Source organism: Malus sylvestris, chromosome 15 (genome assembly GCF_916048215.2).
Source record: "Malus sylvestris chromosome 15, drMalSylv7.2, whole genome shotgun sequence".
NCBI lineage: Eukaryota > Viridiplantae > Streptophyta > Magnoliopsida > Rosales > Rosaceae > Malus > Malus sylvestris.
In genome coordinates, this window is record NC_062274.1 from 48,409,500 (window position 1) to 48,437,404 (window position 27,905).

The following is a 27,905-nucleotide window of genomic DNA, read 5'->3' on the forward strand; positions in this document are numbered from 1 at the left end:
CCAAAACCGTACCTCGCTCACAGGAATACCACGACTCTCAAAATCCCGTTACCAAAATCACCATCAACCGAACCCAACCCACCCAAAATCCACATCAACCGAACCCAACCCACCCAAAATCCACATCAACCGAATCCAACCCATCCAAAATCCCCTCTCCCTCTAATTTCCTCCAATAAAAAAAACCGCCACCTTCACGGCCTTCAATTTCATCCCATGCTGCTCCATCAAAACCCCCTCTCCCCCTTTTCAAAACCCTAACACCCCCAATTCGATTTTCCCACCCTCTTCCACTCCAACCGCTCACAGCCGCTTTCAATGGCCGGAGCAGCTTCCAACAACGACCAGGCTCTCTCTCTCCTCGCCACCGTCAACAACCACGGCGATTTGGCCGTCAAGCTTTCGTCTTTGAAGCAGGCCAAGGATCTTTTGCTGTCCCTCGAGCCCTCTGTGGCTGCCGACGTCTTCCCCTACTTGGTCGAGCTCCAGTCCTCCCCCGAAAGCCTCGTCCGCTTGTCTCTCCTCGAGTGAGTTCCCCAAACCCTCAATTCTACAATTCGCAAGTGCCATACGTTGATTGCGAAAGAAAAGCATGTTATAGTTGCTTTTGAACTTTGTAGGTTTATTTGTTCTTTTGAATTATAGGGAATTCAAACTTTTTAATTGTGTTCGTGATATTTCCGGCCTGCATTGTGTTTCCCCATCAGGTCCTGGTCCTGCTGAGTTGGTTTCGTAGGTGACCTTTTTTATATACAACATTGGGTCAGGAAACTTTGGCTCTGCGAGTTTTGTGAAATTACAGTTTGGATCTTGATTCTGTTAATATACCCAATTATACCAAAATTTGGTAGCATCTTTCTTTCTTGGGATTGATGAGTATTTTCACTCAGTGAAAGGATTTATATTTAGCTATTCATCTTTGCAATTCATATAAACTTAGATTAGAAGAGAACTGTGACCTCCATTGTACCGTGATTATTTTGTGGACTGTATGTTTTCATCTTTTAAATGTTTTAGCTATCTATTGATGCTTTTTTTTGTAGGAATGTGTAGACATGGGAATACTCACTGCGCATTTCAGGTTTTATTTTTTGGGGTTGAACTTAATCATGTTCTGTTGTTCTTTTGGCTGGCAGGGTCATTGAGGAGGTTGGAATGAAGGCAATGGAGGAATCTTCTGTACTAATGTCTGTCTTATTGGCATTTTTAAAAGACAGTGACTCTATTATTGCAAGGCAATCTATAGTTAGTGGAACAAATTTCTTTGTCACCGTCTTGGAGGAGATGACGTTGCAGGTATCTTCTGTCTGTGTCTGTACACACATCTCATTCACATGCACAAAAGTATGTCGTACCCAGTGCACAAGGCTCCCGCTTTACCCAATGTACACACATCTCATTCACATGCACAAAAGTATAAATGCATATAAACATATCCCTTTCTACATATTCTAGAAGAATACTGTTTTGCTTTCCATAAACACAATAAGAGCGAAGGCTTCTTTCTTCTAGATAATGAAATAAGTGCTCAGGACTCTCAAAGGTTCAAGTTAGTACCGGACAAGGTATAGATATTTTAATTAGCAGGGCTTTTGTCTCCAAATAAATAAACCAATTCAATTTTACCAGAAAACATATAAAGAACATGTGTCCAGATTTTATGTATTCTTAAGAAGTAAAAGGACATGCTTGCTGGTAAAAAGTAATCCATGACCTCACGCAAGTGTATGATATATGTTCAAACACTATCTAATGTACAGTTTAACTCTCATTTCTCTCTTCCCTTTTCTGAATCATATTGTCTAATTTGCATGAATACGATGGGTTTTAATTAGTTTCACCGGCGTGGTAAAGTTGAGATATGGCTTGAAGAACTTTGGTCGTGGATGTCCAAGTTTAAGGATGCCATTTTCGCTATTGCAGTAGAGGTAGGTGGTAACTTCCTTATGTTTGTCTGTATTTTATCCTTTTCTAGGATCACGGATGCCATTGTTGACATTGTATTATTATTAAGGTAGGTGGTAACTTTGCTTCTCTCCGACCATCCTTAAACTTCCTAAGTGTGTCTGTATTTTTTTTCCTGTTCTAACATTTGTAATGTATCTGTTGGCAATAAAATGCTTTATATCCCCTTTCGTTTTTCTAAGTGTGTCTATATATATATATATGCATCAAGGACATTTCAAGAATTTGATTGTCAGGATATTCATCATCAAACATGCCTACTCCTTGGATACATGCAACAGTATCCATACTTCATTAAAATGCATATACCTTTTTAAAATTGAAAAACTTGCATATACCTTTTTAAATTTTAAATTTTAAGTTGAATCCAAAAATAAGTATTAAATTTACTGCTGATGCTAGAATGCATTTCTATGGCATTGTGATGTAACTGTATAGTGAGAAGTAGTCTACTGCATATCTTGGATAGGATACAACTTGATGATGCTTATGTGTTGTAATTTTTTATTTCATTTGATAAGAAGCAGAACGTCTCTCAAAAAAGAAAACATACAAAGATATTGAACACAACCATAATGCATATATGCTTATATGATGCTTATCTTGCCTTGGTGCATTTTATGATCAATTTTTTTTTTCGAAAATTTGTCCGCCCTGAAATTTGCTTTGATTTGATATTGTAGCCTGGATCTGTGGGGACAAGGTTGCTTGCTTTGAAATTTTTGGAAACATATATTTTGCTTTTCACATCTGAAGGCAATGATTCTGGAAAACCTGTCATAGAAGGTACTGCTTGTCAGTATTAAAGGTCTTTTGCTTTATTTTCTCAAATAAATTGAACACAGAATAGTCTTACACTGTCGCCAGAAAGAAAGAACTGTCTTATGCCTTTTTGCCTAATTTCTTTTCCAGAATCTTATGAATAATGAGCTTTCACTAATTTTTAAGTTTGATTTGGGTGTTAATTTGGTTTTAGATACAGCATCAAGTAGAAGGGATTTTAACATTTCGTGGCTTGTTGGTGGACACCCTATTCTTGACCCGTACATGCTAATGTCAGAAGCAAATAGGACTCTTGACATTCTATTAAATTTGTTGAGGTCATCTAGTAGTCTCCCTGGTTCGGTGACAATTGCCGTTGTCAATAGGTGAGTGCTCACTTGCTGGTAGTAAGATTTTTTTTGTAATCATTTTGTTTATTGCTATGTATTTTGTGTAATTACATAATTTTGTGGTTAGAAAGATCTTTTCCTTTTCTTGTCGTGGAAAAACATATAGGAATTAAGTAAAATGACACGTCATATGAAAAAATAGGATTAAACATGTGGCATCTAAAGATTAAGGTTTGTTGAGTGTGACCTGGACTGCTTTCTGCATTTTCCTGTTGTATATCTCATGTTCTTGATCAGCAAGGTAGGAATTGATTAACATTCGGGGTACCTAAACCTTCATCCTAAGTGGCAATTTATATTTGTTGGACTTTTATGTATTACCTAGCGCAGGAACACAAGATAGCCGTGGGTTTGTGTAATTTTTATTATGGATTTTTATTTCTAATTGAGATTGAAAAACTTATAAAATCTTTATTCTGGATAACACGCTCTCTACATGTGCATTGGTGTTATCCATACAAAGCTGAATAGAACTTAAATTTACAATATTTTTGGATGCCTATGGTTGCTGGTCACTGAATGTCATCAAGCATGTATTGCTTTAACATGATAAAAGGGAACAGAAATGCATATACTCATGCACACTTTGGTTCTTGATTGTAGCTTTACTCCCTCCCCTCTATCTCTATTTTGTCCAGAACTTATAGCTGATAGAATCCAAATTTATTCTAGTTTAATCCTTCATCTTTCCATGAAAAAGTGATTAACCACTGGAAGTTTCTGTATTAATGTATTTGGTTGTAATTTAAGGTGATTTTATCATGTCTCTTCACCATTACTGATTCCGTTTAATATCTTCAGACTAACGGAGGCCTTAAATATTTAACATATAGACGGTAAACACTTTTGTCATCTGTTTAACCATCTTGAAATATATGGAGGGACCACTGAAGCATGGGAACAGCTTTAGTACAAGTTCAATGGCTTGTTTGTGATATTATTGCAGCATGCTGACCAGCTCTTTTATGAGGAGGTAATGGCATTGGGTACTGCTGCATTGGTGGTTCGGATAATGGGAGTTACAGGGCTAGACATGTTAAACTGCAATTTTTTTGGGTACTGTGGAGCACCATTGGCCGGTGATAAGATTGGATAACTGATGGATAAAATGGTCATCATATGTGCTGAGGGAAACATGGTGGTCAAGCAACGCAGTTTATGGTTGTAAACTGTTAAGAGAGACCATTTCCTTTACCATTGTTTAGTTTATATGCTGTATGCGCATACAGCTAATATTGTGTGAGCTATTTGAAAATGTATTGATTATTTTATAACAGCTGATACACATACTACAAATTTAATAATCAAAATTTCTTCTTAATCCAGGATTGCTATTCAGTATATTTCTTGTTTATTCTCCATCGCACATTCTGAGTTCTTTGTAACACTGGAATATTTGCATGGAGTTATAACAGATTTATTTAGAGTTTTTATGTGATCAACAGTAAGTTCACAACAGTATAACTCCACTGAGTCTTGAACTGTTTTATATTGCAATTGCAAATAAAATGTGTTATAATATCAAATGTTTCTGGAAATTTAGGTGATGCAGACCTGGTTCCTTAAGATTGAATGACCTTTCAGACCATCAAATTGGTCTTGAAACCTTGAATGATTCTGTTAACTTTTCTATTGCTAATTTATCAAGCGGTTATTTGGTGAAGACTGAAAGAGGCTTAACAGTAGAAATTATTCACTTAATGCTTGTGAGTCCAAATCATTGTTCTGAGGATTATGTAATTGAGCAATTTAGAGATGCAGTTTGAAGTAGAGTAGTTGATTGCGTTGTCGACTCTCAAAAATTCTTTGTCAGTTACAATCAATAAAATGGCTAAAGTTTCAGTGGAAACATGTTGAATTTTTGTATTTTATAGGAATTTCAGTTGAATTTAAAAAGAAAAAGTGTTCGATGTAGAACAAGTTTTCCATCATGCATCATTTTCTATTTCATGTCTTTGCCAACAAAGCTTTTGTCTCAGCAGTTGGGTTGTTTCCATTCATTTTCATGAAGCTATTCCTATAATTTACATCTAATATAGATAGGAATTATGTTCTATGTTTGTTTTCTGGCTACGTAGTTGAAGTTTCTGCTATATAGTTGAGTTTCTACTATATTGTTGAATCTCTTGAAGCATTAAAATAGAAAAACTTTGGCAAAAAACCAAGAAAATATTTATGACAGGATTGCACAGGGAAGGTGGGTTATTGGCAAAATTATGTTTAGATGTGATTTGTGTAGTGATTTTGTCTAGGAAGTAAGGTGCTAATATGTTGGTATTTTTTGATGTATGACAACTTGAAACACTCTGCTTAATTGTTGAAAGTTGTGTACATGTTGGAAACAGTGCCCATGTTGGTAGTCATCTATAGCGAGTATTTTATCTGCACCTTTTTACAAGTAACAACACAAAACCAAATAGAATTGCACATGTGTACTTGTTTTATCTAGTGATATGTTGGTTATCCTACCATGCTTTCAGTGAGTAGGTTTATTGAAATCACATCTTGTGAATATTGTCAGACTGCAAAAATCAAAATACTTGCAAATGTTATTATCAGTTTTTTGTATGATGAATTTTTTATCTGCACCCTTCTCAGCCAGTGTTTTGACTGTTATTTTGGGAACTGGATGGTAGTACTAGCGTGCTATAGCATTTATTCTTTATGTCAGATTTGTCTCCTGAGTTAAGCTGAGGCTTTTGTGATCAAGGTGCTTGTGGCTGAAGTGTGATGACAGTGGTTGTTGGTATAGATAATTCATCAGGATCCTTAGAAATTGGTTTTTCATTTCTTATGTGACTTGGTCCATTTTTTGGCCACTGAATTCTCTTAGGTTAGAAAATAGAAATGTGCAGAGAGGCTCCAGTTGGTGGGAGCTGTGTCTGCTTGCCCTTGGTTGTCTTGCTGCTTGTCCATGTCAACCTATTTCTGTATGACTTTTATACGTTCGAAGTTTGGATTAGGACTTAGTGGCAGTGATATGCAGTTGTGGCTGTCAACTTTAGTAATAACCATATGATTGCATGATGACTATCTGTTATCCCCTTTGGTTTGCTTGTGTCCTTGTAACACAACTCCTGTTGTACTGTAGACAGGCTGAGGAAGGTTGAGTCGTACTGTTTTATCAAGCAACTAAGCGGCATATGTTGATCAATTATCTTGGTTTTGACAAGTTATTTGATTGGATCTTTTCCCTCATTTGCTTCTCCATAGTTCTTATTGACTCTGGAAAGCATATACAAATACTCCTCTTCTGCTGTGATTTTGACATTTAGGTTCGAGTTTGTTAGTTTGCGTGTTTTTCTCTTGGCAGACACGATCCTCATGCTATGAGATTTGGATTTTTCTGTGCTTGAATAATTATATTAGTCTAAATAATGCAGGGAACTAAGTTTTATGTTTAAAAATATTAAAATAGACGATATTTGTGACCTTGAGACATTTTAGGAGCAAAAGCATGGTTGAACAAGGCCATTTATATTTGTAGGTTTATAGGGATCCAAGAAGGAAATTTGTTAATCAAGGCATGGTTAAATAGAATGAGAGAGGGATGTGGTAGAGGACTGGTCCTTACAAGATCTACAAAACATAATGTCTGTTGACATCTGAAGGGTGTAGAGGGTTCTAACTGTGTATCTGGGCTGACATGGATTTACTGGAAATGGGGATCTTGAGGACTTTGGGTCAAGGAGATTCTCGTGTAATATGGAGAATCCTCCTTTAACATATTTATCTATGTTTGGCGCAATTTCTTTTGAGGTTTCCTAGGTGGGCACCTCATATTGTAGTACCATGTTGACAGTCATGTTAATGTTCTTGCTCTCTGTATCAATGGGCTTGCTTAGCAGTTTAGTGTTTGTAATCCTGAGAAGTTATCTTTCCCAAAATGAAACCTATGAAACTTGAGTCTTGTCAAATTTATTGGAGTTTTTCTTAGTCCCTGTGCACTCATAATTAAATTTTAAGTTTCTTTGATCATATGGAGCTAGTGTGTTAAAGAGTGTAGTTGATCAGTTTTATTTCGGCCTTCTGCATGTTTTGTTCCTTGTGTTTGCCTTGTGTGCTTAGGGTTTATGTAGATGCCGTGTTCTGAAAACTTAATTTCATCTGAAAGAGCTTGAACTTATTTTGTCAATGAAGTTGTCATTTCTTACTGTTTTAGTTTGAATACAACTCTTTGTATTCCCCTAGTGTTCTGCGTTTGCTAAATGTTTTCATGTTGGTCTTCTTAAGGAGTTAATTACCTTTCTTCTTTCTCTTAGTACTTCTTATTATTAAGTATTTTTCCTCTGACTTGTTTCTTTTGGTTCAGTCTTGCAGCCATAGCACGGAAGAGGCCAATTCACTATAATACCATTCTTTCTGCACTGTTAGATTTTGATCCAAACTTTGAGATAGTGAAAGGACGCCATGTGGCCAGTATCCAGTATTCTTTAAGAACTGCATTCTTGGGATTCCTTAGGTGTACTAACCCGGCCTTGGTAGAGGTAACATTTTATATTTTTTAAGTTTTTGGTTTGTTGTGGTTATTATCAAGTCATCACTGTTATTGCATCCCTTAAGATTGCATTTTTTACGGTGGAATTTCTTATTTGTTGTTATTATGGATTTTCTGATTTAATCAGATAAGTTATTGCGGTCTTACAAGTAATGGAGTACCTAATGCTTTTAGCTTTTCCACTTTCGTATCATGTAGCATATGCACATGCAGCAAATGAGTTTGTTTCTGTTGATTGATATGGCCTTTACAGTTTGTTTTGGTGGAGAGAGGCGGAGATAAACATGACCAAGCTTAGAGAGAAGTAAAGATAGGAGAAAATAATTGTTTGAGTCTAGTTTATTCTCATAGCCCATTTTCATTCTCTTCTGCTCTCACAAAGTTGAGAGTTTTGGAGAGAAATAAGATTAGGGAGTTTATTTAGATGCTCCAAAGGAGAGAAATTATAGTATCTCCTTTCTTCTTTTCTTGCACATATTTTCTCCACTTTTATTCACAGATTTTTCTTCTAACTAGAATTTCAAAATGAACTTAAAAATGAGAATTTCTATTTTGTTTCTTTTAGGGCCTATATTAGATTCGTCTTAAAATCTTTTGTCATTATGTCACAATAGAGCCAGAATCATATCTTGATATGCGATAAAAAGCTTCCCTCTATTTTGGGTTTTTTTTTTTTTTTTTTTAATTTATACTTTGGAAGTGGATCATCTTGTTTTCATCTTAAAAAAATAATTTTGGCATATAATGAGAATGGGCATGGAGATGTGGTCACATTCAGTTAGGAAATGTGGACATTCTTCATTCAAAATATAGACTTCTGTTATTCACGTTATTAGTTAAAACCTTGGTGTGTTTCATTTATAGAACTCTGGATTTTGGCGCACAATCCTCCAGGGTAGATTCCTCATAACGGGGAAAACAGCCGAACTCTAGAAAATGACAGTAGGCTCTTATGGGCATTTGTTTTTTTTTTTTTTTTTCTAAATTGCGGAAAGCATGAGGCCTGTTAAGCATTAAATCATAATGCAAGTTCTAAAATATTTGTGTTTACCATCTGGTATGGTGCATGATAAGTTCGTCCCTGTTACATTTCAGTCAAGAGATAGACTGCTGAGAGCTCTACGAGCTATGAATGCTGGGGATGCGGCTGATCAAGTAATCCGTCAAGTTGAAAAAATGTTAAGAAATGCTGAGCGTGCTTCACGTGATGCTCGGTTGGCCAAGGTAAAATAAATTCAATTTTTTTCTTCTGATATATAGAATCCAATAGCTGAAGCTTTTTTTTTTTTTAATTGCCTCACACTTTGAAATTCCTATCATCAGGATGATCAACAACCTAGCCAGTTGCCTGTCCCAGTGGACGTGTTAAAGAAGAGACCTCCACCTCTGGATGTTGAAGAGTCATCCAATAATCATGAAATGCCGTCCAAGAGAATTCGTTATGGTCCCGACTCCTATTCGACTTTGCCATTTCAAATGAATTCTTCTGGGTGGGACGCCACTTCTGTCAACGGAGTATCCTCTGACCTTCCTATGTTAGATGGTGAATCGACTCCTGTGGAGCAAATGATTGCTGTGATTGGTGCTTTGATTGCTGAAGGAGAAAGAGGTGCTCAATCCCTTGAAATTCTTATTTCAAATATCCATCCTGATCTATTGGCTGACATCGTCATAACTAACATGAGGCATTTGCCTAAGATGCCCCCACCCTTGACAAGGCTTGGGAACTTGCCGGTTCCCCAGCAGATAGGATCTCCAACATCTTCTGTGCAGTCTCCAGTTCCCACTGTTCAAATGCCTTTTTTTGCTGCAACTGTAACCAGTTTATCAGTTTCTGATATGTCCAATGTGAATAGTCTTCCCACTGATTCCAAGAGAGATCCACGGAGGGTAAACTTCAATAAATCTTAATGTCTTCATGTGATATTTATTATAATTTTAGGATGTTTAAATGCATTCATTTAATTCTTGGTTGCAATTTCAGGATCCCCGTCGCCTGGATCCACGGTATGTAGCAGTGTCTTCTGGACTGGCATCCACACCCACTGCGGAAGATAGTACTACTATGCATTCTGACTTTGATGGCTCAAATTCTTTAAATAAGCTTGATCCGCTGCCCAATGTGACGACTGTCGAGACTCCTTTAGCGACTCCCATGATCAAAATGGAAATCGATGAAAGGATTTTGGATAGTCAATTGGTTACTGGAACTGGCCCACTAACTCCTAAGGGGGAGGTTCTGCATAGACCTGTTGAAATTGATGCTGATCCGGAGGTCAATTTATCTTCAGATCTCACAGATTCTTCTGTGCAAACAGTTGATGAGGACCTTGTTGCAGTGAAGCTGTCAGATAGTGAAGTGAAAGATCAGGTTGAGGACCTTGATACCTCATCTTTTCTAGAATCTGATCAACATTCTCCGGTTCTTTCAAACACATCTGCATCGGAAGATACTTATGAGGATTTGCCTCAGGTTCCCATATATGTTGAGCTTACCCAAGAACAGGAAAGAAATGTGAGAAAATTAGCAATTGAGCGAATTATTGAGTCATACAAGTATTTGCATGGCACAGATTACAGTCAGATGCGCCTGGCCTTACTTGCTCGGTTGGTTGCTCAGGTAGTGATGAATCTTATGATTGTTTGAACTCCAATTCAAATTGGCATTTCTTTTTCTCTGAGCAGATCGAATTAAATAGTTGAATATAATTGTTGAGTGATGAAATCTTAACATTACTGCCTTACTTTTGTGTCTTGAAATGAGTGGCTTAAAAACTTTCGTGAAGAATCTGGATGTTTGAACTTCAAATCATCAGTCAATAACTAAATAAACACCCACACAAGTGGTTGCTTTAGTTTTGGCCTTAAACTATGCATCTTCCTAATTTGGAACATCCTTTTTAATGTGCATTGTCGAATTAGGTCTGAAAATTTTCTGCTGGAGATATATTGGTAAATTTGGCATGTATTGCTGATATATAGGCTATTGTGTATCTGTTGTATGAACTCATACGGCATACTCTTTTTTACTGTGTGATTAATGAAATAGAATAAGGAGGTAATTTGAAATAATGTTAAACCTATGCATCTTTAATTCTTTTAATCCTTACCTCTATGATTCTTTGGAACTGGTTTACCCTTCTTGAATAAAATTTGGTGGGTGTCTTTTATGAACCTCTAGTGCAGCATGATTTATAAATGTAATGCATTATATAACAAAGTATATAACGAAGAAACATAGTATTGATTCTCGGTAATAAACAAGTAACTTATTTAATCATGACAAGAAGGTTCACACACGTACACAAAACATATAGACAAGTTAAATAGAGGTTTAATATTCTAAGTAGCATACTAAGATGCATAGCATGTCTTCTTTGCCCACTCGAACAAAATACTAAGAACTAGCACCTTCGACTAAATGAATGGATCTTCATCTTCTTCAGATTCTCTATTGTTTTTATCTAACTATGAAGACCACAAATGTTCAAGGAGCTGCTTGCTGAACTTGTTCTGTTTATAAAGAACAAATTTACCATGCCATCCAAATAGAGAATCAAATAATCAATTGAACTTGGTAGGATTCAAGAGATCCTGAATGAAGATATAATTAAATCCCATAGCTTTTATGCCAAAATCTGCTCTCTAATTATTGAATTTTCACAGCAGAATCTTTTACAGTAATCTTTTTTTTTTTTTAATATTTCATTTTTATAATTTTTATCATCTGCTTGTCATTTATAGAATATGCTAAATAAGCTGTAAATATTTTGATGTCACAGATTGATGCAGATGATGAAATTGTTGTAATGCTGCATAAGCATATCATTGTGGATTACCAACAGAAAAAGGTAACTATTACTTGAATGTTGCACCTCCTTTTGTATGTTTAAACTTTAATCCAGTAACGTTCTTGAACTTTTTTCCTTAAGTACTACATGGTTGATGGGGCTAGATACATCGTATTTCAAAATTTTTGTTAAACTTTTGTTTTAGAATTTTGTAACTAGTAACAGATTGGAAAGAGTGTGCTTAACCTTGGTTAGGTGATTTGAGAAACTAAGAGTTGGTTTTGCAAATTATTTCCATTGTTCCCATAATGTCTTGAGTGGACATGAATATTTTAAAAGGATTTTACTTTTGAACCAGGCATGTGTGAATAATGTTGTTCAACAGAAAACCATTTTCAACCCTCTGTATGTCATGATTGCAATTGTGAACTTTTTATCCCTTGGTGAGCATCGCAAGAAAACTTTTAATTACCCGATATGATATGCAAAAGATTTCTATTTGAATATGCATGCATATCCAGGAAACATGTCCCTGAGGAAGGTAGTGTGGTGGCATAGCTTTGAATTTTGATGTTATGTCCTCAGAAAACATGTTTCTAGTTGGTTGACTGATCTTCTCAAATATTACCAGCCATTCACTTTGGTTAAAGCAGATTAATTCTTGCTGTTATGTCGTGGTGGCTATTTTTCCACTGATATTACTGGTTTATTTTTTATAAAAAGGTCGTACCCAGTGCACAAGGCACCCGCTTCATTTTTCAAAATAAATAAAAAATTACATTTAACAATGAACAGATAGGTTTGTTTTTTATTTATTAATAGTATTCTGATATGTAAGAATTGATATCAGGGCCATGAGCTAGTACTGCATGTCTTGTACCATCTGCATGCTTTGAGAATGTCTGATTCAGTTGAAAACCGTACATTTGCTACTGCCGTATACGAAAAGTTCCTCTTGAAAGTGGTAGGCACCTATTTTTCTGTTTCCACTTTGTTTTAATTTGTGTGAGAAGTGGATATATTATGTCTTTTAATTGCAGGCTAAGTCTTTGCTGGAATCCTTTCCTGCCTCAGACAAGTCGTTTAGTAGACTTCTTGGTGAAGTTCCAATTTTGCCCGACTCCACCTTGAAACTACTTGATGATTTATGCTATTCTGATGTTATTGATCAACATGGGAAAGATGTTCGTGACGTTGAGCGCGTCACTCAGGGCCTTGGGGCTGTTTGGAGTTTAATTTTGGGAAGGCCACATTATCGACAAAGCTTTTTAGATATCACTTTGAAGGTAACTTGGATTGAACTTTGAATACAACAACAACAACAACAACAACAAAGCCTTTTCCCACTAAGTGGGGTCGGCTATTGGATTGAACTTTGAATAATCGAATTTATTAAATTTTTCGATTTATCTGTAGGTATTGTTTGTTTGTTGGGTGTGCTTCTCTCTTAAAAAAACAGTATAGAGGTGGGGAAAATGTCCCAAAAAGAACTTTTGTTTTAATCCAGGTGATCAGGGGAATAAAGAATTACTGTTTACTGATGTTTTGTGAAATGGCTAGTGAATCTATAATGTTTTACCTTTGTTCATATATGGATGTATGGGGTATGAAAGAAATTTTATGAACCAGACCAAGAATTTCTTGCATTCAAAGGGAATAATATCATTATGTATGAGGATGTATGGCTAGATTGTCTGTAGAGATGACAGTGTTGGAGGTTTAGCAATTTAGAATCCAGTATCAGGGAAGTTTTAAAAATGACCTATGGTCCTCTACAAAGTTAGGTGTAATTGTGTAATAGTGATTATTTTAGGGAATTGTTATTAGCACTCCAAAAATCTCATTCTACACTCCTCACAAGTGTATTTTTCTTTCTAATTATAGAAAGTTTGGAGTGTAAAATGAAATTTTTGGAGTGCTAATAACAATTCCCTTATTTTATTATATTATCAAGAATGAGTTCTCTCTCTCTCTCTCTCTCTCTCTCTCTCTCTCTCTCTCTCTCTCTCAGACACACACACGCACAAGTACACACACATACATACAAGTGAAACTTCATAGCTGGCGTTCTTATATGCTAGCCTGCTGCATCATAAAACCAGCAACTGTATTCTACTTCAAGGTTCCATCTAGCCTGCTGGCAACCAAAGACTAGGAAGTTATGATTGATTTCTGTACTAGTCATTAGCATGGAGTTAGTATGGGTACATGGTCAGTTTTCGTTTGTGTATTCTTTAAGTACTAAAAGATATGCAAAAGGAATAAGATACTTGCATCCAAAATTTTTTGTTTCTTCATAGCTAGAAGAAAAAGAAACGTTCCACAACAAGGTTCTTTGGAGTGTTGTAATTTTGTGATGTTTTCTCATGTTGATGTATTACATATATGAAATTTTTCACAGTAACGGGTAGTCTGGGTTTAGTCTTATTTTGATGTGCTTGTCTTCTATATGAAAACTGTTTCTACTCATGTAGTCTGCTTCTTGAGCTATTTAATACATAACTCAAATCTGTGTTTTTTTTTATAATTTTTTTATGAAAGAGTGCATAACTCAAATATATATTTTCTGCAGTGTTCTGTTCATCCACAAGATGAGATCCGAGCTAAATCTATCCGGCTGGTATGGGATTTACTTTTCAAATGATATCTGAAGTCTTCTAATGGCCTGGTTTCAAGAAATTGGCTGGGTCCCTTTTTTCACTTAATTTTCGCCTGACTTGAAAAGCAATATATGTAGTCAGTTTTCTATTTTCTGATAATGCATCAAGTCATTTTTTTTTTGTTTCTGTCCAACAGGTGGCAAACAAACTCTATAAGTTGAGTTACTTATCAGAAATGATTGAGAAATTTGCGACAAATATGTTGATGTCAGCTGTTGAACAATCTCCTTCGGGTATAGAGCATTCACAATCCGAGTCCACAGGACAAAAAGTTGAAGGAATGGTAAGCTTCTTTCATTTGCTTCTCTATTTCCTTTCTTGTCCATGCAACTGCATGTTGCAACCAGCTGTGAGAGATCTTGTATGGTGAACACAGTCTCTTTCTTTTTATCTACTCGGTCACCATTCTTTGGTAAATGCCACAAGCAATATAGCAGTAACAGCATATCAATTGGCTAGACTGAAATTTTACATTTGAAATTCCGTTGGTATTTTAAGCTTAAATGATTTTGATACCTAATAAGCCAAAATTTCTGAGTTGCCTTCTCTCATGTTTTATGGCTTTGGTTTCTAAAGGCAGTGATATCTTTATGAATCATTGGATAGCATGGTCATGTCCTGATTTTATTTGATGGTTGCTCTTATTATCTTCATAGTTCCTGGGGATTCCCATACTAAATGTCTCTCATTTAAGTTGCCATTTTGTACTCGGTGATATTAGCTTCTTCAGTTATTTGTGGGGGATAGCTTCTACGTTTAGCATACCACGCGCAATTAAAGTAGTATCTGCCTTGAACGTCGCTAACATCTCTCACCCCCAATCCTTTTCAGGTTGGAAGCCAAGAAACATCGATTGGTGATTTTGAAACTTTGGAGTCTGGAAATACTGAAAATGATTCCACCAGAAAGTATCAACCAGTATCAGCCATGTCATTTCCTGAAGTTCAACGACTCATTTCTTTGTTTTTTGCTTTATGTACAAAGGTTTGTCTATGATTTCTCATGACTGGTATAGACTAGCAACTTGTCATAATTGTTTTTTTCCTTGCGACACTAATGTGGGTTCTTTTCATTTCTATTTTAACACTTGCAGAAACCTAGTCTTATTGAACTTGTATTTAATACTTATGGACATGCCCCAAAAGCTGTAAAGCAGGTGAGACTCTCGTTGGTTCTGTTTATATAAATATTTGTAGTAATTGGTAGCATGTTAGATGAGCTAATATGTTTAGTGTATTACTTTCCATAGTTGGCAACTACTTAATGCATATACTTTGTTATAGATCTACAAAATCTGAGTTCGGGTTACACTGTTGTGCTTAGTTCACCCAGCCAAAATTAAACTATTAAAAGTAAACATTCGGAAAAACATGAGAAAGAAAGGTACCAGTCAAATTAATTATTACATGATGGGTCCCCACCTCAATTCCCTCACGCTCTTACCTCATTCTCAACACTCACCAGTTCCTGACGACCTGTATGTTGAGAGTGAATCCCACGTTGGGGACAAGAGGGACCAGGTTATTGGGATACTTCCATATTGACAATTGGTTTAATGGTGGAACCTCAATTTTCTTCATGGTATAAGAGCAGGTTGTCCTTGTGAACCCCAACAGCCACATGTCCTTCACGTTACCCGATTTGTGTTGCACACGTGTTAGGCTTGAAAATTCGCCACACGTGAGGGGGCGTGTTGAGAGTGAATCCCACATTGGGTAAAGGAGGGACCTTGCATGTGCTTATAAGTAATTAGGCTACGCCCCATATTGGCAATTGGTTTTATGGTGGAACCTCAACTTTCTTCACTTTATTGCCACCGTCGCTAACACCAGCTCCAAGCCACTTAACTGAAACAAATGCTCAGGGCAACCGAAATTGACCTTACCCCTTCTCTTGGTAATTGCTTCTTGGATGTCCAACATAGGACTCATAGGACTCCAACTTACCACCACCTTCATTATCATCATCTTTCACAAAGCCTCCAAGCTCAGATTTGTTTTGACTGGCTCACCCACAATAATTAGTTACCTTTGTTTGTTATCAAATGCCATATTTGAGCTACTGCACCTTATCTTCTTGAATCTATCTGCTGTCTTACTACATGTTTTAAGACAGCAGTTAGATTACAAACAAATCATCTAACATCTAAGTCAGTGCACTTGGTACACCTCTTGCGCCAAAGAAAATCACAAAATTTGAGCTACTGCTCGTATTCTTCCTAATAGGTTATCATGTAGTAAGAGTGTCTGCCATGCTGAGATAAGTGGGAAAGCCATTCATTTTAAGGACCGGGAATTGATAGTATCTTTGTGCTGATTTGGGTCAGCATATTTCAATTGTGCTGTAGTCATGATCGTTTGAGTTGGGCTGTTAGGGAAATCGACTCTACATGTGGTGCATCATTATGATTGCATGACTGAATTAAAAATTCAAAAGCTTAAATTGATAGAATTCTGGCCCAATAATGTCACCCTAAGCTCAAACAAGGACACCACTATTTCTTGCATATTTCATAGCATCAGATTTAGTTGATTCTTATGCTGATTAACAGAAGCAGGGGGCCTACACTGTGAAACTTATTTGCATTTGATGGTGGATATTAGTTGTACAGAGGAATTGGAAACTTTTGTGGTCCTCTGAGTTTGCTATTGGATTTCCACGTGCTGCATATTGTAAAGAAATTATATCTTGTTACCAGTAAATTAGGCTCATGTGAGAAACAATCTTATATGCTACTTATCCTCGTCAAATTAATTGCTAATGCTCTACATCTAATTCTTATGTGTGCTTTCTGAATGCTGCAGGCATTTCATCGCCATATTCCAGTCCTTATAAGGGCCCTAGGGTCATCTTATTCTGAATTGCTAAAAATTATCTCTGATCCACCTCAAGGAAGTGAAAATCTTTTGATGCTGGTGGGTGTCGTATTTCCTGTTTTAGTATTAGTGTTTCTAATCTTGAATACTGTTTGTATTTTGTATTTTGTTATTTTCTTTTGCTTTATTCATAGATTTTTTGGACATTGGTGATACTTATCATTTTGTTTATTAACTTATTTTCTAAATGACAAGGTGCTGCAAATATTGACTCAAGAGACATCGCCTTCAGCTGATCTGATAGCCACTGTTAAACATTTGTATGAAACAAAATTAAAGGTTTTTTCTATTAACTAAAGCTTCTTCTTTTGAATTGTACTTAAATCTCTTGCTATTTCCATGTTCAAAACTGAGTTGGATAAGTATTGGCTGCAGGATGTCACAATTCTTATTCCAATGCTGTCTGCACTTTCTAAAAATGAGGTTTGTTTCATAGGTTCTGCGTCTCATTCTCTAGTACCATTTTGTCAAGTTATATTGGTTTAAAACTAGTTCCTAAAATCTAAGCTGTTATAACGGCGGCAATAATTGTTTTGTAGTCTAGCATGCTTGTGTTTTTAGTATAGCATGCTTGTGTTATTGAAACCAAAGCATGATGGATAACCTTTTAACTTAGTTAAATTACAAAATTACGCTCGCTAACATGTTTAAACATGATTCACAGTGGACATTGATCTCATCTAACAATTAAATATAACGTCTTATTGATGTATTAGTTGCAAACACAATGGGTGCACACTAGAGCTTTCCATTTTTTTCTGTATTCATGTCTATAGAATCTTGCTAGGCCTAGTTTGGCCCAACCATTGGAAAATTCGAATCCGTGTGATTCAATGTAAAAATGAATTGCAATCTCAGGAATTTGAACTAAGGATCTCCCTTTATGAAACCATGTTAAATTGGCACCACGTGGGATTTTATTGTTCAGCAGCAAGGTTAAGAATACCCACTGTGAAACTTATATTATCAACATAACCCCTCCAGTGTAGGCCCCCTGAGGCCAAAAAATGGATCACTCAGGTTGATGATTTGGAGTACCGAATAGTGAATCTGGCCTTGCACATGAATGGATGACTTCTCCTGTACTAGTTGGGAGTGTTCATCCCAAAACCAGTAGGCAATCATGAAGTACCTAGGATTTAAATATATAAGATGGAAGCTGCTCACTAGCTCAACTGATTCTCAAGTGACACAAATGTCAAATTGAGTTTATAATCAAGTGAGACTAATGTCAAATCAACATAATTTTTAGGCCTTAAATTGTGCAAAATCTTCTGGGGAGAGCACGCTTCAATAGCTGAACAAAGGCCCTTCCCCTTTCTTTTTTTAGGATGTGGGCCATATCTATGTAAGTTGTATATCTCCGGGCAGAAGTTCAGTTGAGCAGCTTAGAAGCATAATTAGCTTATCTATAAACTTTTCAACTTGAGTGGAGCACTTAATGAGTCACTTTTGGTAGTTTTTGAGCTTCACTTACGGGCCTAGTTGTGTTAATAACAAACTATACTATACCATGTCCTTGCTTGTAACAAGTAACAAAAATAAACGAACTCCAATTGTGTTTTTGTTCATGAGGAGGTACAAGCAAAGGTGAAGGCTAAGAAGGAATGTTGTAAAGCCTTATACAAGGATAGGACCGATGAAAATGGTGAAAGGTATAGAAAAGCGAAGCAAGAGGCGAAGAAAGCTGTGAGAGAAGCTAAGTTAGCGGCTTATGACGATATGTATAAGCGACTAGATACCAAAGAAGGAGAGTTGGATATCTATAAACTAGCTAGAGCAAGGGAAAAGAAGACAAAGGACCTAAACCAAGTGAGGTGCATCAAGGATGAGGATGGAAAGGTTCTTGCTACAGAGAACGCGGTTAAAAACAGATGGAAAGGTTATTTTCATAATCTTTTCAATGAAGGACATGAAAGGAGTGCTTCTTTAGGGGAGTTGAGTAACTCAGAAGAGTGTAGAAACTACTCTTTTTATCGTAGAATCCGGAAGGAAGAAGTGGGTGTAGCTTTGAAGAAGATGAAGCATAGAAAAGCAGTAGGCCCAGACGATATACCAATCGAAGTGTGGAAAGTTTTGGGAGAGACAGGTATAACATGGCTCACTGACCTTTTCAATAGGATTTTGAAAACGAAGAAGATGCCGAATGAGTGGCGAATGAGCACTTTGGTGCCTATCTACAAGAATAAGGGCGATGTACAAAATTGCATGAACTATAGGGGAATTAAGCTAATGAGTCATACAATGAAGCTCTGGGAGAGAGTCATTGAGCATAGATTGAGGCAAGAGACACGGGTTTCGGACAACCAATTCGGGTTCATGCCAGGGCGCTCAACCATGGAGGCAATCTATCTCTTACGAAGATTGATGGAAAGATATAGAGATGGGAAAAAGGATTTACACATGGTCTTTATAGATTTGGAAAAAGCGTATGATAGGGTCCCAAGAGACATTCTTTGGAGGATTTTAGAGAAGAAAGGAGTACGAGTAGCATATATCCAAGCTATACAAGATATGTATGAAGGAGCAAAGACTGCCGTAAGAACTCATGAAGGACAAACCGAAAGCTTTCCCATAACTGTAGGATTACATCAAGGCTCATCCTTAAGTCCTTACCTTTTTGCGTTGGTAATGGATGAGTTAACAGGACATATTCAAGGTGATATTCCTTGGTGTATGCTTTTCGCAGACGATATAGTGTTGATAGATGAAACTCAGGAAAGGGTAAATGCAAAGCTTAACCTTTGGAGAGAAGTGTTGGAATCTAAAGGTCTTCGCCTAAGCCGATCAAAGACAGAATATATGGAGTGCAAGTTCAGTGCAAATGGAGGCCAAAACGAGTTAGGGGTGAGGATCGGAGATCAAGAAATACCAAAGAGCGACCGTTTTCGTTACCTAGGATCTATCTTGCAAAAGAACGGAGAATTAGATGGAGATCTCAACCATAGAATACAAGCTGGATGGATGAAGTGGAAGAGTGCATCCGGCGTGTTGTGTGACCGCCGTATGCCACTGAAGCTCAAGGGAAAATTTTATAGGACGGCAATAAGGCCGGCGATGCTGTATGGCACAGAATGTTGGGCGGTGAAGCATCAATACGTACACAAAATGGGTGTAGCGGAGATGAGGATGCTTCGTTGGATGTGTGGGCACACGAGAAAGGATAAGATTAGGAATGAGGATATCCGGGGTAAAGTAGGAGTAGCCGAAATTGAAGGAAAGATGAGAGAAAATCGGTTACGGTGGTTTGGACATGTGCAAAGAAGGCCTACTGACGCTCCGATTAGAAGATGCGACTATGGGACAGAGGTTCAGGGCCGAAGGGGCAGAGGAAGACCTAGGAAAACTTTGGAAGAGACCCTAAGAAAAGACTTAGAGTACTTGGATCTAACGGAGGACATGACACAGGACAGAACACAATGGCGTTCTAAGATTCATATAGCCGATCCCACTCAGTGACTTGGATTTTCCAAGTCTCCAACCGAGAAGTTTTCCTCACTCGGGAAATTAAGGGAACACTACCTCAACCTATATGCTCCACTCACAAAGCTTCAACATACAAGCTTCAACAAAAGAAAATTCAATGAACTTAGCGAAGAAGGCTTTGGTGTATTTAACACAATACGTTGAAATGAAGGAAAACTTATTTATTGATATCCCCGATAAGTTACAAATATGTACATATACTTGAGTCAAAATAAACAAACAAGAGGGAGCCTTCACAAAGGTTGCTTAGGAGAAGTCTCAGCAGTCGGTAGAGCCCCAGAAAGAGAAGGCACCGGAGGGGGATCATTCGGAGCCTCAGTATTGGACAAAACCCTAGAAGGAGGAGGCATCAGAGATTGATCATTTGGAGCTTCATTACGCGGTACAGCCCCAGAAGACGAAGGCAATAAATGCCTTTGGAACAAACCCACAAATCTCTGATGATCAAGTAAAACTTGACCATCAGATTCCTTCATCTGGTCAAGCTTCCTCTTCATGTTTGTAGCATAGTCATGTGCGAGCCGGTGCAACTGTTTATTCTCATGCTTGAGCCCTCTAATCTCCTGTTTGAGACTCATCACTTCAGCCGCCAATGATTCAACTTGGCGGGTTCGAGCAAATAGGCGTTGGGCCATATTAGACACAGAACCTGCACACTGAACACTGAGAGCCAGAGAATCCTTAACAGACAACTCATCAGACCGTTTGGAAAGTAGTCTGTTATCTTTGGGAGTGAGAAGGTTCCTGGCCACTACCGCAGCGGTCATATCATTCTTCATCACGGAATCCCCAACGGTAAGAGGACCAGTAGGGGAGACGAAGGATGGGCGCCATATGTTGTCTGGAGAAGGCGGGGCTGCCTCTTCAACAAGGTTCAAGTCAAAACGACGGTCGGAGGGGCCAGACATTTTCAAAGGTGTTGAAGAGAGAAGAGGTCGGACAAATCAAGATCTTAGAAGTGCAAGAATGGAGCTTCTACTGGTGGATATTCAAGTGTGCTTTGGAACTTAATGTCAGCCCCTATAAAAATCTGCACTCGACGAAGCTTCAGAAATCGAAGAGGCGCCTGCTCAGAAATCGAAGAGGCGTTTGCTTTCTCAAAAGCTGGGCTGCTTAGAGATTTTCAAAAGCTGGGCTGCTCAAAGACCACAAAGGCCGATCTCAGAAATCGAAGAGGCTTGCTTTCTCAAAAGCTGGACTGCTCAGAGATCACGAGGGCCGATTTCAGAAATCGAAGAGGCACCTACTTTTCCAGCCTTGTCAGCACCTGTCACACGCACACTCAGCTTTGCGGAAATTATGGGCATTCTATCGAAGATTTCTGGCGAAGTAGAAAGCACATGAATCGTACTGTTCAATCACCCACTTCCCACACGCAACAGTAGCTCATGGGTACCACAGATAACTTTGCCAAAGTCCTCTGACAAAGTTGAGACACGTGAAGCTTGCAGCTCCCACTACATCGCTCTGACCAAGAAGGGTAAAAGAATTGCAAAGAAACAACACTAACAAAGTTTAGACACATAAATTTTGAAGGTCTAGCTACCATATTATTACCCACAAGGGTAAAGGAACAGTACCACTGCTGGATAATTGGAAAGTCCCGGTGTGTCAACCTCTGTGCTTCGTGGCAAGGTAGACTAGCAAACATGCCCAACCTTTACTCACATTCGAGAAAACACTCCTAACAAGATTGCTTGCTCCAAAATCGAAGAGGCACCGCCCTCCGAATCTCGAGAGCCAGACTCCCAACATGATTACTTTCTCAAAAATCGAAGAGAGGGTAAAGGAACAGTACCACTGCTGGATAATTGGAAAGTCCCTGTGTGTCAACCTCTGTGCTTCGTGGCAAGGTAGACTAGCAAACATGCCCAACCTTTACTCTCATTCGAGAAAACACTCCCAACAAGATTGCTTGCTCCAAAATCGAAGAGGCACCGCCCTTCGAATCTCGAGAGCCAGACTCCCAACATGATTACTTTCTCAAAAATCGAAGAGACACCGCTCTCCGAATCTCGAGAGCCAGACCCCCAGCAGGATTGCTTTCTCAAAAATCGAAGAGGCATCGTTCTCCGAATCTCGAGAGCCAGACCCCCGACAGGTCTGTAATCTTCACACGCAACATCAGCTTTCCAGATACCACAAACCACTTTTTCAAAGTGCTCTGACAGAGTTAAAACATGTGAAGCTGGCAGCTCCCACTACCGTGCTATAACCAAGCAGGGTAAAGGAATAGCATTATTACTTGATGTTAGGGAGACTCCTATATATGTCGACTTCCATCCCTAACGGACAGGCAGACCTGCAAAAATGCTCAACCCTTCCTCTTATCTGAGAGGGCACTCCCAACAAAGCCTTTCGAAATATTCAGCTTTTTTTCCCCCCGATAATACCTCTGTAAACAAGCTATACTAGAGCAAGAATATCTCATATCATCAGGGTTAAAAGCAAGAGTATCCCATATCATGCTTTTTCCCTGTCTTTTCCTTTGGCCTTGTTCTTACCTGCAAGACAAGGAGAAAGAGAGCAATCAGTCAGCACTTGGAATCAAGCTTCCAGCCAGGAACTGACTGCCTGGAACCCCTTACCTGATTACTTACCTGGCATTGCTCTCGAGTACTCATCTTCAACATCTTATGCTTCCAGGGAAGATACCGCATCTGCCTGAGGAACAGATAGGGCAAGTGAGAAGGATACAAGGAAGCATGTGGAGACAAGCGTAACAGCACACGTGCCAATACATCCACTACTCTATCAAAAGCAAAAGTATCCCATATCAGCAGGGTCGAACGTACTCTAGATTTGATGGACTTGTTTTGACCCTCAAATTCTTCAGTCGGCCTTATACTCTGGAGGAAACCAGAAAACCCTCCAGCCCAGTTCAAGAATAAGCCTGTGGAAAGTTACTTCTTCAAAAGCAAAAGTATCCCATATCATCTCTCCTCATTTTTCTTCTCTTTATCCTTCATGCTGCCTGCAAGATAGGGAGAATGTGAACAATCAGCCGGAGCTCTGATTGCTTACCTTGTCTGTCACCTCTTTCAGCAGATCCCCCAGCTCGGCGACTTGGGGGACTCCTACTACATGGTTTGTATCTCGCTTGACCAAGCATGAAACTACAAGTAAGCTTCAAGTGAAATTGATACATTACCTTGTGCATCTCCACCAGTTACAGATACCACCCTTGGATGGAGGAAGAGTACTTCCAGAGAAGATGCCACATCTACCTATGAGACAGATAAGGCAAGTCAAGACGATACCACACTCCGGTACTTAGAAGTTTCGTGGCTACGAGATCATTCTCCCACAATTTTTCCTAATGTCATTTGTACTAAATCATTCACTTGTACTCACTAAAGGAGAGCTTGAACCTATGTACTTGTGTAAACCCTTCACAATTAATGAGAACTCTTCTATTCCGTGGACGTAGCCAATCTGGGTGAACCACGTACATCTTGTGTTTGCTTTCCTATCTCTATCCATTTATATACTTATCCACACTAATGACCGGAGCAATCTAGCGAAGATCACAAAAAGTGACCGTTTTCGCTACCTAGGATCTATCTTGCAAGAGAACGGAGAATTAGATGGAGATCTCAACCATAGAATACAAGCTGGATGGATGAAGTGTAAGAGTGCATCCGGCGTGTTGTGTGACCGTCGTAGGCCACTGAAGCTCAAGGGAAAATTTTATAGGACGGCAATAAGGCCAGCGATGTTGTATGGCACAGAATGTTGGGCGGTGAAGCATCAACGTACACAAAATGGGTGTAGCGGAGATGAGGATGCTTCGTGGGATGTATGGGCACACGAGAAAGGATAAGATTGAGAATTAGGATATCCGAGGTAAAGTAGGAGTAGCCAAAATTGAAGGAAATATGAGAGAAAATCGGTCCCGGTGGTTTGGACATGTGCAAAGAAGGCCTACTGACGCTCCGGTTCGAAAATGTGACTACGGGACAGAGGTTCGGGGCCGAAGGAGTAGAGGAAGACCTAGGAAAACTTTGGAAGAGACCCTAAGAAAAGACTTGAGTACTTGGATCTAACGGAGGACATGACACAAATGAGCGCAATGGTGTTCTAGGATTCATATAGCCGACCCCACTTAGTGGGAAAAGGCTTTGTTGTTGTTGTTGTTGTTGTGGTTTATTAAGTAATACCCATGAAACAGTATCACATATTTTGTGTTAATTTTTGTTAATGCGAAGTAGAAATTATTATGATTTTAGTTTCACATGGATTTTCTCTATTTCCATGTAACCATTTTATTTTCTCTATTTCCATGTAACCATTTTATGGCCCCAGGTTTTACCTATATTCCCTCGGCTTGTCGCTCTTCCATTGGAAAAGTTCCAGACAGCACTTGCTCACATACTGCAGGTACATACGTTTTCCATTGTCTGATTTTCACAATAATGCTACTCTCTCTCTCTCTCTCTCTCTCTATGCGTGTCAATAATAACGTTTATCAGTCTAGAAAAATATTGCGATTTCCATTTTTTTTCAACCTTTCTTTTACCTCCTAGACAACAAGTTCCATGAACGAAAATACCGATATGTTTGCCATTGTCTTAAAGAAAAACACTTCATATTGGAGAAATATACGATACAAAGTTTGACAAAACCTGAGTCAATAATTTGCTAAGATTTATATCCTTTCGATTGCAGGGCTCAGCTCATACAGGCCCAGCTTTAACACCCGCAGAAGTGTTGGTTTCCATCCATGGTATTGTCCCTGAGAAAGATGGACTCCCACTTAAGAAGGCATGTACTTGGTGAATATATTTCTTTTATACAAGCCTTATCAAGTAGATGGTATTGATTTATGAACTGCCGCTTATTATGCTCACACTGCATTGCCATCCCGTCCTATCTTCTATCCAATATTTTACAAGTGGTTATGTGCCTAAAATTTAGATAATATAATGGTTTTAGTAATTTGACATTGTAAGTATTGATCAATGTGGACAAATAAGGGTGTTGAGTGGAATTTGGACATTTAGCATTAGATAGGGCAATCCAGAACCATCTCAACATTTTGAAGTTTCCTGCATGCAAAATAGGTCTGCCCAAAGTTACGTTGGTGTTGTACTCTACTTATTAATCATCTTTGCTTTATACAAGGAGGACTTGCTTATCTAAGAAATACAACTCGGACTGATTAAACCCTGAAACATATTGGGATGATCAGTTTGTCCTGGCAAGGTGCAACTAATTTTGACTTGTCAAGGTGCAACTAAATCTGACTGAAGTTCAACTAATTTTGACTTGCTTTTGCCAAGGCCCATCCCTAATCAATTTGTCCTGGCAAGGTGCATCCACCTGTTGGGTTTGATTTTTTGTCTTGTCAAGGTGCATCCCTCATCAATAATAAATGGTCTTGCTATTGTGGCATGGATCTTAGTGTATTTGTACAACTCAATGAAGGCTCCCCTAAATTTCTTTATGCACTTTACATGGTGCACTTTGTATGGTGATCGTATGGTTGCTCTCTCTGTAACATGTGCCTTGTATCATTATTAACAGTTTTGTCTGCTTCTCTTGTTTGCAGATAACGGATGCTTGCTCAGCCTGTTTTGAGCAACGCACAGTTTTTACACAGCAGGTCTTGGCAAAGGCCCTGAATCAGATGGTATGTATGTATTTTCCATAAATCTTTGTCCAGTACATAGTATTTAGTTGTTTCAAGCAACGGTTTTGTTTTCAGGTTGACCAGACTCCTCTTCCTCTTCTCTTTATGAGAACAGTTATTCAGGCAATAGATGCTTTTCCTTCACTGGTAGCTGCTCTCGTTCCTTTTCCTTTTCCACTTATTACCCTTTTCTTTTCGAACGGTGTCCCGGTTTCCTTATTCATGTCATATATGGTTTCATGCTTTTGTTCTATCCAGGTTGATTTTGTAATGGAAATACTTTCCAAACTTGTCAGCAAACAGGTACGCGTGTCCTCTTCGTCTGCTATTTGGTGCTGTGCACTCTTTCAGGTCGACGTGTCAGTATTGGTTATTAACATGGCTAGGGGTCTTATGTATTGACTGCAGGTGTGGAGAATGCCAAAACTGTGGTTTGGATTCTTGAAATGTGCGTCACAGACACAGCCGCATTCTTTCCCTGTATTGTTACAGGTATCACATCATTGTCTATTTATAAAGAGAACTTCCCACTTGCTTTCAACTGGTGATTTTAGTTTACAGCTTGCTTCCTATTTCATTTCCTTGCAGTTACCACCCCCGCAACTTGAAGGCGCTCTGAACAAATATGCGAACCTCAGAGGTCCCCTTGCCACCTATGCTAGCCAGCCTAGTGTAAAAGCTTCACTCCCTAGGTATACTATTGTGCATCTCGTTGACCATCAACTTTATCTCATGGAAGTTAATTTACAATGTTTGAGGCTAATTATAGATAGAAGTTCAAAGAACAGAGTCTACGGATTTTTTTAATCACACTCGACCTCCTTCTCTAACACGTTTGTGTTATAAACTTTTAGAAGTAAAATTCTTTGACTACAAGAAATGTGATCTCTGTTTGACTACGTATTACAATTGCTTTAAATGATTCAGCAATTTACATGACATCACAATCGTCTTATTTCTCCGATAACTTTGTAGGTGGTTGAGTGTCCTTCATTCTACGTTTTCTGTTGAACATGACTATATTGTTCCAGTTTTTACCACAATCGACATATATAGCAGTTTTTATCTTCTATTTAAACTCACTGCATGTGTTTTGGCAGACCAACACTAGCCGTCCTTGGTCTAGCAAATGAAACGCATTCGCAGCAACCGCATTTGCCATCATCCTTTCACCCTGCAGACACAAGCTCATCAGTACATGGAGCAACTCCAACGTGATAATTAGAAAGCGTTCGGACATTGAGAAGTGACCAGCTATGTACAGTACAAATTGGGACATCTGATAATTTGAGAGCCACAAATCCACAAATGTCGGGAAGGAAGATATAGAGTGACCACGTATATGGCGGCTGATTGCTTAGGGGTATTTGATCGCCGATTGGTGGAACCTAAAGATAAAATCAGTCCGGCTGCATATGGAAATATCAGTTCTTGGGAAATATTTCAGGCAAGAAAGAACCGGAAAAAACAAGAATTTCTGTGTGCCATAAAATGGAGTTTGAAATATATGTGTCTGTATTTTATCCTTCTGAATTTTGATTCATTTAACCTAATCCTCAGGCAGGTTTAAATTTTGAGTCATTAAATTATAGGCTCCTGTAAATTATAGTTGTATTTTAGCTTTAGTTAGTTCATATTCTTTTGAATTTTCGTTCCTTTCTTTCTCCAGAGTTATAATTATTTCTTCCATTTTTTATCTAACATTAAACATGTTTTGATGAAAGACTGAAAATCATCAGACAAAACGACCCTAGTTTTGATCTAACATTAACATTAAACATGTTTGTCAACCTTATCATGTACTGACACTCAAAGTATACCTAGT

At 38.2% G+C, this 27,905-nt stretch overlaps 1 protein-coding gene across 6 annotated transcripts; it reads left to right on the forward strand.

Annotated features, from left to right (window-relative positions):
* The first annotated feature begins 39 nt into the window (after positions 1–39).
* On the forward strand, positions 40–27,730 carry LOC126601784 (uncharacterized). 6 transcript variants are annotated; one of them, XM_050268541.1, is made up of 27 exons: positions 44–527; positions 1,137–1,296; positions 1,836–1,928; positions 2,649–2,751; positions 2,948–3,113; positions 7,450–7,624; positions 8,731–8,859; positions 8,959–9,525; positions 9,620–10,255; positions 11,418–11,486; positions 12,277–12,390; positions 12,467–12,712; positions 13,999–14,046; positions 14,223–14,369; positions 14,918–15,070; positions 15,180–15,242; positions 16,891–17,001; positions 17,158–17,241; positions 17,338–17,385; positions 24,754–24,828; positions 25,117–25,212; positions 26,000–26,080; positions 26,156–26,227; positions 26,339–26,383; positions 26,489–26,572; positions 26,669–26,772; positions 27,181–27,730. In XM_050268541.1, exons 1-27 carry the CDS (start codon positions 319–321, stop codon positions 27,296–27,298), a joined length of 3,996 nt encoding a protein of 1,331 aa, XP_050124498.1. In that variant the 5' UTR covers positions 44–318; the 3' UTR covers positions 27,299–27,730. The 6 variants fall into 6 exon arrangements, with proteins under 6 accessions (XP_050124499.1, XP_050124498.1, XP_050124497.1 ...); XM_050268540.1 differs by having other exon boundaries at positions 48–527; positions 2,942–3,113; XM_050268542.1 differs by lacking the exons at positions 26,156–26,227; positions 26,339–26,383; positions 26,489–26,572; positions 26,669–26,772; positions 27,181–27,730 and having other exon boundaries at positions 40–527; positions 2,942–3,113; positions 25,117–25,223.
* The last annotated feature ends 175 nt before the right edge of the window (positions 27,731–27,905 follow it).